Below are 9,831 nucleotides of genomic sequence, written 5' to 3'. Positions count from 1 at the left end.
GTAATGCCGTTGTTAGTATTTACTCTGTCACCTAGAAAAGTCTGTGGAGTAACGACTGCTGTAGTTTCCAGAAAAATAAAACACTTGTTTAAAAAGGGTACGTTTATAATAAAAGAACCAATAATTATCTTAATGACAACATAATGAAGATATATATTGTCAGCAATTTAAAAGGCTATGTATAATATATTTTGAGGTAATAATATTGACTTTTTAATACTTTTTTAGTGTCTATGAATATCTTCTTTAAAAGCTTTGCAAATAAACATTTAGAATGGTGAATAATGTTTTAATACCAGACAAATAGTACTCAATTTTAATACTCTTTTGTGGTTTGTCTGGCACTAGTGAAACAAGAAAATAATTTAGTTCTTTATTGGAATTAATGGGGGTCAAAGCTGGCTTCGTAATGAAGTTCAGACTCATTCGAGGGATTTTTATTAAACAATTACTGTGGGTACAAGAAATTATTAGAAAGGAATAAAAACTGTATATTTTAAAATATAGTTTGAAAACTTTTAGACTGAGAATAAAGCTTTGAAATGAAGTGTTATTATGTTACTCTTTTGTCTCCAGTCCTCAAAGGTATTTTTTATGTAAAAACTAAATATAATGTTAATTGTTTTTGTGACTGAGTAGTTCAACTCAGCTTTTTGCAAGAAAAAGAAAAGCTTTCTCTGTTTATCTTTCCCTTAATGAACTATAATCCACTTCTTCTCCATATTAGGCTTCAGAATACTGGAAGAGAAGTAGATTGTAGCAGAAACACCACCTATTATATTCAAACACTTACACATATTCAAAAGTAACAAATGATAAAATCCTGACAACATACTTGTTTGTAATTTAATCCCACCAGTACATTTTCTCTTCACATTCTGGAACAAGCTAGGTTATATATTAATAAACCATTGAAATGGCCCACTTAGATCTTGATTTGTTGAATCTATTTTGGGTTGCTGTAGAAAACAGAACATATACAGGTATTTATTACAGAATATAATCTGGACTTCTGCCAAGCAAAACCCACCACTGATGGACATAACCTTCAATGTCCCTTTCTTCACATGTTATGTTTTATAAAATGTGAAATGGACCTATATTTGTGGCCAAGCAAGAAATAAATCGACATGTGAAAGGGACACAAGACTCTCAACATAGACAATAGCCAGTTTTTCATTCTGTGAGAAGGCAAAAATGAAGCATTAAAGAAGGCAAAATTTGCTGTTGTAGTGACAGCTCAGAAAGAGACACATTAGACAAGTTCTGTGTGCCAAAGTTGTATTCAGGAATTTTTTTTTTTTTTTCTTTACTAAAAAAAAAAAAAAAAAGGCAAAACAAAAACATTTTTGCCTCTGACTGCAGAGGGCTGTGGGCCCAGAAAGCATAACATCACTGAAGGGGTTTTTTGGTTTGTTTGTTTGTTTTTCTGGTTTCATATTTTTCTCTACTTCTTAAAAACTGGGAAAATCTGATTCCTTGAAGTTCATCTAAAGCTAACATTTTGGTCTTTAGAGAGGCGTTAATATTTGAAAAGTACAAAAATAGCCTCTGTCCTTAATTCATGATCTAAAAGCACACACTTAAAATAATTGGGAAAATTCTAGAAAAAGAAAGAAGAAAGAGATATAAAACTTATTATTAGAAAGGAAACATAAAACTTGTTATTTAGAGTTTTCAAAGTGCTACCCAAGAAACATTAAGATAGCATGGAAGGAATTAACTCCATGTGGCAAGGTGTATTCAGAAAAACAATAAGAATATTACCTTAGTGTTAGATAAAATTAGAATTAGGGAAGTCATCAGTTAATGAAGAGTCATTTCACTTTGCAAATTACTGAAGGCTTCTCTTGCATCATGTCAGCTTGGGAATTGGGAACAAAAATATACTATCGTTTGTTTGACTTGTTCTTTCGGACTAAGGTATCCTAAAGCAATGATACTCCTTGATGGCCTGTTAATACGTCCCTTTCTCCCTAGGGAATCAGGCAGTTGACTTTCTCTTCCCTTTTTTGCTCATTTACAACTTAGATTGCCTGAAATATGATTACATTATGAACTAACTGTACATACATTTTTTAAAAGCCCCTTACCTTACCCTACTTTACTTCTAACTCTTTGACAGTGATCCTAATCAGAACTTCTCCGTGTTCCCTTTCCTTCTTTCCTTTGGCTTATGAAACAAAAAAGCCTCAGTCTTTGCCCTAAGTGTGAGAACACCAATGATACAACAGTATCAAGGAAAAGGAAACAAGAGAAGGAAGTTAACTTGATTGTCTGGTTTTTGTTTTAGTTGATTATGCTGTTGTTTTCTACAATACATCACAGACATACAGTCTCTTAGCTTCTCTGTTGTGTGACTTTGAGGAGTAGCCTAGGTGCCTAACTGAGGTGAAAAAATGTCAGAGATTTGCAGTGACAAGTGAAAATGAATTTGCCACTACTTTTGGCCAGATGTCCAACTTTTACCCATGAATCTTACGACTCAGTCCTAAATAACCCACAGTCCTGTTATAATGGAGAGTTAGCCACTTTTTATTCATCTGACATTAAATATTCAGTGAACTTTTATTTTATTTATCTTTGGCAGCTGGCCAGTACGGGAGCTGAACCCTTGACTTTGGTGTTATAACACCATGCTCTAACCAACCAAGTGAACTGGCCAGACCACTCAGTGAACTTTTAATGTAGGAAAAAATGTAGACATTGATTATTGTTTATCTCCAAATAAACCTTACGATCATTGACATATACTGAGAATACTGACACTTTGTTTTCTTAATATTGGTGTGGTTCTTAGTTAAAAATGCTTTGCCACAAAATGCTGTAAAAGAATGAAAAAATAGGCTTTTTCTTACTCTGCAGTGGGGAGTAGAAATTGGTATAATCTTACGGGCAAGTTGGCAATATGAATCAAAAACTTTAGAATTTTGCAGAAATTCCATATCTAAAATTTTATCCTTAATTTCTAGTTCATCACTGTAGCGTTTATAGAAGGGGGGGTGGAGTAGCAACCTAAGTGTGCAATAGCAGGTAATTTTTTAAAGCATGGAACATCCATAGCATAGAAGACCACTATTCACAAATAATATTGTATAACTAAACACATGGGAAATGTTTCTGATATTAAATGAAAGAAAACAGACTCTAAAGCACCACCTACTATAATCCCATATTTATATACATGCTATGCATGACTATCCTAGAAAAAAATCTAAGAGAATTTACATCAAAATGTGAATAGCTTATATGAGGATGGTAGAATGACAGGTAAACTTTATTTTCTATTCACACATGTATATCTTCTAATTTTTCTCCAATGAACATGTACAACTTGTCATCTTTTAAAACTTTGCTATTTGTGTTTTCTTTATTATAAAGTAATACATGTGCATTGGAACAAGACAAACAACATAGGCATAGGGAAAGAGAATTTTATCTCCCCCTTCCTCCCTCCAGCAATGTAACATTTTATGTATTCTTAGAATATATTTATTTAATCTACTAAACTAGTTTACCTGCTCCTTATCATTCTTCCCCAGAACCTAAGCTCCGTGAAACCCGGGACCATGTCTGTCTTGTTTACTGCTTTCACTCCAGGCACTCAAATTTTGCTGAATGAATGACAAAAAAAGTTTGGTTGTATCTGGATATGCTTTTTGAAAATGATTAAACAATTCTATGATGTGTAATTTTTAAAATCTTAATTGTAGAAACAATCAAATAAAATTTGATAATTTAGGACACTGACAGTGGATCTTCTTTGGTTTTCATGATCCCAAAATCCTGCCTTTGTATGAAATCTTTCTTTTCTTTGCTAACAAAGTACACCCCGTTCTTTATTTCATTAAGTAAAACTAACCCTTATCCTTTGGGATTGTAGGGCCCATAAAGAAAGTTATACAATAGTTTGGGCTTGGATAATAGAAAAGAAGGGTGAAATGGCCAAGGAATGCAATGTTGCATTGAGTAAGTTGTTATGGACAAGAATAGAGAATTAATTTGCTATTATAAGACTATTACTTTCCACCTCGGATAGTGTATTTAATTGCTAGTGGGCTTTATTTTTTTCTTTTTGAAGTAGTAATTCACTAGTAGCATTGTGACACAATGTTTCATGCTATGTCCCCTTAAAAGTTTACTTATTTCTAGAATTGGAGCCATAACCCTACTAATAAAAGATGCTAACTTGGATTTTTTAAAAAGTGACAGGAGAATTAGAATTTGAAGATAAATGATTTATTTCCTTCATCACAAATCACAATCAGCCTAAACCTCTCTCATAATGTACCATGCAACGAAACCTGTTTTTTACTGGTTTTATTACAATATAATTGAATACAATAAACTATACCTACTTAAAGTGTACAATTTGATCAGCTTTGACACAGGAATTCACCAGTGACACCATTACCACAATCAAGACAATGGACATATCTACCACCTGCTAAAGTTTCCTTGTACTGCTCTGTCATCCTTCCCTCCTTGCTCAGCCCAATGCCCCTTGTATCTCAAGGTTTTTCTACTCTGGCTGTGGAGAGCATGAACTACTCCTAGGCCTGTGCAAGCTCAAAAATTGTTCTGCCTGCTTCTTTGCAGCAGTTCTTTCTCCAGCCTCACATAGCTCCTCACATGCGTGAACTTCATCAGTACTCAGATGAAGATTCAGGGGAGCCTCTGCAGATGTCCAGAACTCACTTACTCACTCTCTCTTTCTCTCTCTCTCTCTCTCTTTAGCTCTCTCCTCTCTGGTACTCTGCCTTGCCTGGAAATGCCCTGAATTCTCAGATGTTTTCTCAGCTCAGAAAGGTTGCCAGTCTCTCTCTGGGTTGCCCTTTCTGCGCTGCAGCTTGGAAACCCTCTCCAGGCAGTAGCTGAGGTAACCAGCAGATGCACCTCTTTTACCTTCCTTCTCTCAGGTCCTGCACTGCCTGTTGTCTGAGGTCTGAAGACCATTGTTTCATGCATTTTTTCCAGATTTTTCATTTCAGCTGCTAGGGGAGGTCTAGTCTCTATTACTCCATCACGGCTGAAGCAAAAGTCAGAGCTTATTTTTTAAAAAATAAATAAATGGCTTACAGCAAGCTCATTGTAAAAAATTCAACTGATATAAAATTTTTAAAAAGAACATTTCCCTTTAGTACCCCCATCTGATACCCCAGAATTAGCCATTGTTAATGGTAAATGCAACATTAGGTCATTCTTATTTTTCTCAAAAAGACCCCATTGTGAAGTTATAGAGGTGGGGAAATCTTTGGCAGTGCTGGAAAGGTTTGGAAATTAATGCCCCTGAGAAATGCTGTCCCTCCCTCCGCTCCCTCGCTATCCCCGTGGAACGTGTGAGCCAGGTCTCATTCTGTATTGTCTTCTTTTCTCTTCCACTGTCTCAGAGGCAGGAGTGACAGTCATGTGTCCATCTCGAAATCTTTGTGAGAGCCACATGAATCATGTATATGAAAGTTTTTTAAAACTTTGAAATCGTATACAATTGCTAGTATTATATCATATTACCATACTTATTTTTAATGTTAATCATTATTATAATAATCAGTCTTTAAAGGTTTAATGATACCTTCAGAGGCCATTTTTATCACAAGTGAAAATTTCTCCTCAAAACAAGACTGCTCAAGCTCTCTGAGGCCTATGGCAAAAAAAAAAATACTTATATTGTTTCAAGGTCATCTTAAAGTGGCTACAGTTGTGTGGGGTAAATATCTCAGAGGTAGAAGAACCTCCAACCCAAAACGGTACAGTCCAGACACAGCCTTTAGGACTACGAGGCCGTTTCTCTCAGGCTCAAAGTCTCTCGAATACACAGCCTCAAAAACTTTATAATTTCTCCCTTTCATGGAATGGCAGAAAATATTAGGTCTTTTTTTTTTTTTTTTTTTTTTTTCCTTTTTATTTTTACCTTCTAAGTCTCCCTCCTACTCTGTTCTGGACCTACAAGCAATGGGTTCTTAAATGTCAGCTCTAGAAATAAAAAGCATAACAGAGACAGCTATTTTCCTATCAAATTACTTATTGCTCCCCTCCCAAAAGATACAGACATCTAACAAGGTTCAATTCACAATGTACAATACCCAGTCAAAGATTTCTGGACATGCTAAAAAGCAAGCAAACATGTTCTATAATCAGGAGAAAAATGCACCAACAGAAACTGACTCAGGAACAAGATGCAGAAGCTGCTTACGTGCAGCTAGAACTCCAAGGTGTAGCCCCACTGGGCCAGGCACCCTCTCGTGCTTTATGTCATTTAAAGCACAGCTCGATGTTACGCTATCCAACAGCTGAAGGCCTCTCCCTCACAGGCTGTACAGATCACTAACCAGGTCCCCATACCTGGCTCTGCTGGCATTTTTAGTTATGTTTGTGGGAGTCTGAGAGATCCCGACTACTGATTTGTATATTTTTAAGCAGACAGAACATCCCTCAGTGCCCCTCCTCGCCCGCCTTGTGCCAGCCGAGCCGAGCACAACATCTTGGGAATCTAATGCGGAAACCATCAGGGGCGCTGGAGGTGAAGGACTGAGAATGCCGTCTGGTGGTCCCCTCGTTCAGCGTGTCCCTTCTCCGGAGTAGTCCCTGCGGTCACAAGGATTTGTGAAGAGGACCCGAGTGCCCGGGTCCGTGTGAGCAAGTGCGGCGGGTCGATACAGCCTGCCGGGCCCAGACACAAACCTGGCCCTGGCTGGGCAGGGCCTCGGGGCAGGGCGGCTCTCGGGGCTGCACTTCCGGAGTTCCCTCTTCCTCCGCCCGCCCCTCCGCTCTCCCAGCCTGCGAGGAGCCGGCGGAAGGGGTGGGAAGCGGCCGCGCGCGGGGGACGCAAACCAACCTCCGGAGCCCACGGAGGGACCCCGCGGGGGGAGTCCCCGGCGGCTGGCAGCGGGGGGAGCCGGCGGAGGGAGCCGGCGGAGGGAGCCGGCGGGGCTGGCAGCGGCTGGGCGGGCCCGGGCAGGACTCGCGCGGCTCCGCCCCCGCCGCGGCCGCTGTTCGCACGCCGGGTGCTGATCCACGCTGAGGCCGGCCCGCCCGCCGCCCCGCCTTCCCGCCCGCCCGCCGCTCGCGGCCCCGCCTCGGCTCGCTCCCCTCGACGGCCGGCAGCCATGGCCTTCGCCGCCCGGGAGAGCGCGGGCTCGGGGCGCCGGCGGCCGCCGCGGCACCGGGCGCTGCGCGGGCTGCTGCTGCTCTGCCTGTGGCTGCCGAGCGGCCGCACGGCCGGGCCGCCGCCGGCGCCGCTGTCCGAGCTGCACGCGCAGCTGTCGGGCGTGGAGCAGCTGCTGGAGGAGTTCCGCCGGCAGCTGCAGCGGGAGCGGCCGCAGGAGGAGCTGGAGCTGGAGCTGCGCGCCGGCGGCCCCCAGGAGGGCTGCCCGGGCCCGGGCGGCGGTGGCTACAGCGCCATGCCGGAAGCCATCATCCGCACCAAGGACTCCATCGCGGCGGGCGCCAGCTTCCTGAGGGCGCCGGCGGCCGTGCGGGACTGGCGGCAGTGCGTGGCGGCCTGCTGCTCCGAGCCGCGCTGCTCGGTGGCGGTGGTGGAGCTGCCCCGGCGGCCCGCCGCCCCCGCCGCCGAGCTCGGCTGCTACCTCTTCAACTGCACGGCGCGCGGCCGCAGCGTCTGCAAGTTCGCGCTGCACCGCGGCTACAGCAGCTACAGCCTCAACCGCGCCCGGGACGGCGGGTGGGGCGGCCTGGACGCCGGCGCCCCTGCCCCGGCCACCGCCCGGGCCTCGCTCCGGCCGGGTAAGCGCGCGACCGCAGGGCCACCTGGGGCCGGGCCGCTGGGGTCCCGCTGTCCTTGCACCTGTTGGGTGGCTGCGCTTTTCCAAACATCTGGGAGACCTGCCTGGGCAGGACCGCTGGGCCCTCCTCGCCAAGTTGGAAACGAAACACTTGTTCCAAGTCATCTGAGCTGCGGGCTTCCAGAGGAGTGGCAGTAGGTTGACAGAAGCGGGCATGGGGGGCTGCTACTGGAATTTTTCTAGGCTTGGGGAGGGAGGCTGATCTGAGATGATTCAGGGAAATTAGATTTACAGGAGGAGAGAAGCAAAGGGGGGGACAGAAGTTTATTACAGTTCTTATAGTCTCAGAGGTTTTATAAGGCATGGTTTGTGTCAAGTAATTGCAAGAGCAAAATTGATTTAAGATGCCTAATTGCCCCTAACACCCACCCGTTTCTTAGCGTGGCTCTCAAGACTCATGATTCCGCCTGTAGCTGCTTTATCAGACAAAAATGGGAAGGAAAACTACTGTTCCCTTTTACAAAGAGTGAAAAGAAGGGATCTGATTTTAGTTAAAAATAAAATTGGAGGTATGTCTCTTAAAAAGAGCTAAAAATGATGCTAATTCGATGGTTTTACTTTCTGCAGATGCTCTGAATGAAAGTCAAGACATACAGGCGACACAAAAATTGTAGCGGTTGGAGATTAACGTCTCTGAGGGATGAAGGCCTTGACTGGGCCCACTTGTGGTCAGGCTACTTGTTTTTTGGTTTATAATAACACTAATGATATCCTGATCAAGACTGGGAGAAGGTAGCCTCAGCCACTTTGAAAATCTGGATTCCCCATAACCTGTGGGTCTATTAAGAAGGGTCTGGACATCTGTGCATCCCATCCTGTTCTGCTCCCCGCCCCCAGCTGAGATGAGACTCAGAATCCTTGTCAGGTGAGCTGGAATCAAACGGTCACCCTGTGACTGCTTAGCCTTGAGGCAGACCCTGGGAGAGACTGGTAGTTTTCTCCCTGTAGTGGGGGCAGGCAGCACTTTCCCTCCGACCCCCACCAGCATCCCTGAGCCCTGCCCCATGGCTGTTACACACACACACATCTTTCATCTCCGCTGGAACATGGACAAATATCCCAGCAGCAAACAAATTTCCTTCCCCTTGTTCTCACTACTCAAGTGGAGGGAGCCGACATTGCCAAAGGGAGCTTTCTTATAAACCAGAGGGGAAAAAAAGGAAAATAAATAAGGAAAGAATATGCCCGTGGAAGTTTAAAAAAAAAAAAAGATTAGGTTTTTGGGAGAAGTTTCCAAGTCATTTTTTTCTCCCACCTTTTTTGTTCTTCCCTTCCCTAGGGGGAGTTTGTCTAGGAATTCCGTCTTGTAGATGTTTGGGGGTGAGAACAGGCCACCACTGGGTTGCTCCTTGTTTCTGGGAGAACACTGCCATGCTCACACTTCTTCAAGTCTCCGGTAACTTGGAAACATGGAAGGTGCAGATTAGGCTCAAAGGCTCCCTCCGCCTGCTGTGCCTGGAGGGCAGAGTTGTTCCCTGCTCTCCTGTATTGCCCCTGCCCAGATGCTTAACCATCTGAAGTTCTTTATGCTTCTGAAACAGAGCGTTTCCTTCTTGAATTGTTTCTTTTTTTCTGAATCTTGTGAGGATGTGGAATTGGAGGCTGAAGGAGGATGAAAGAGGTTTAGAAGAGCTTGCAGAGAAGTCATTACCAGGTCCAGTTGAGGTGAATAAAAGGATTGTGAGAAGAAATGGTGAATGCCAGGTGGGCTGGGATGCACAGATGACAGCAGAACCATCAGCCTTGTTTGTTGCTGACATTATGGACGGTAGTGTTGGGCGCTGTTCTAAGCTTTTTACACGCTTGAACTCACTGTGTCCTTCATACCAGCCGCAGATCTGGGTTCTGTTATAATCCCCAGTGTATGCAAAAGCTTAGTAAGAGAAAGTAACTTGCCTGAGGGTCACACCGCATGTGAGTTGTGGAGCTGAATTATAGGCACTGGGTAATCTGGAACCAGAAGCCAAGAAGGGGAAGGCTGTGTTGGGACTGACGGGTGAATCTAAGGAATGGTGGGAGAATTCAGGAA

At 43.7% G+C, this 9,831-nt stretch overlaps 1 protein-coding gene across 2 annotated transcripts in view; it reads left to right on the top strand.

Annotated features, from left to right (window-relative positions):
* Positions 1–7,106: 7,106 nt before the first annotated feature.
* LRP11 (LDL receptor related protein 11) overlaps positions 7,107–9,831 on the top strand; it is a 40,964-nt gene continuing 38,239 nt past the window's right edge. For both annotated transcript variants that reach the window (XM_063098072.1, XM_063098071.1), the window contains exon 1: positions 7,107–7,743. In XM_063098072.1, coding sequence (XP_062954142.1) covers positions 7,107–7,743 — 637 coding nt within the window. The remainder of the gene's footprint in view (positions 7,744–9,831) is intronic.

This window comes from Cynocephalus volans, chromosome 5 (genome assembly GCF_027409185.1).
Source record: "Cynocephalus volans isolate mCynVol1 chromosome 5, mCynVol1.pri, whole genome shotgun sequence".
Lineage (NCBI taxonomy): Eukaryota > Metazoa > Chordata > Mammalia > Dermoptera > Cynocephalidae > Cynocephalus > Cynocephalus volans.
This window is presented reverse-complemented; position numbering and strand designations above follow the sequence as displayed.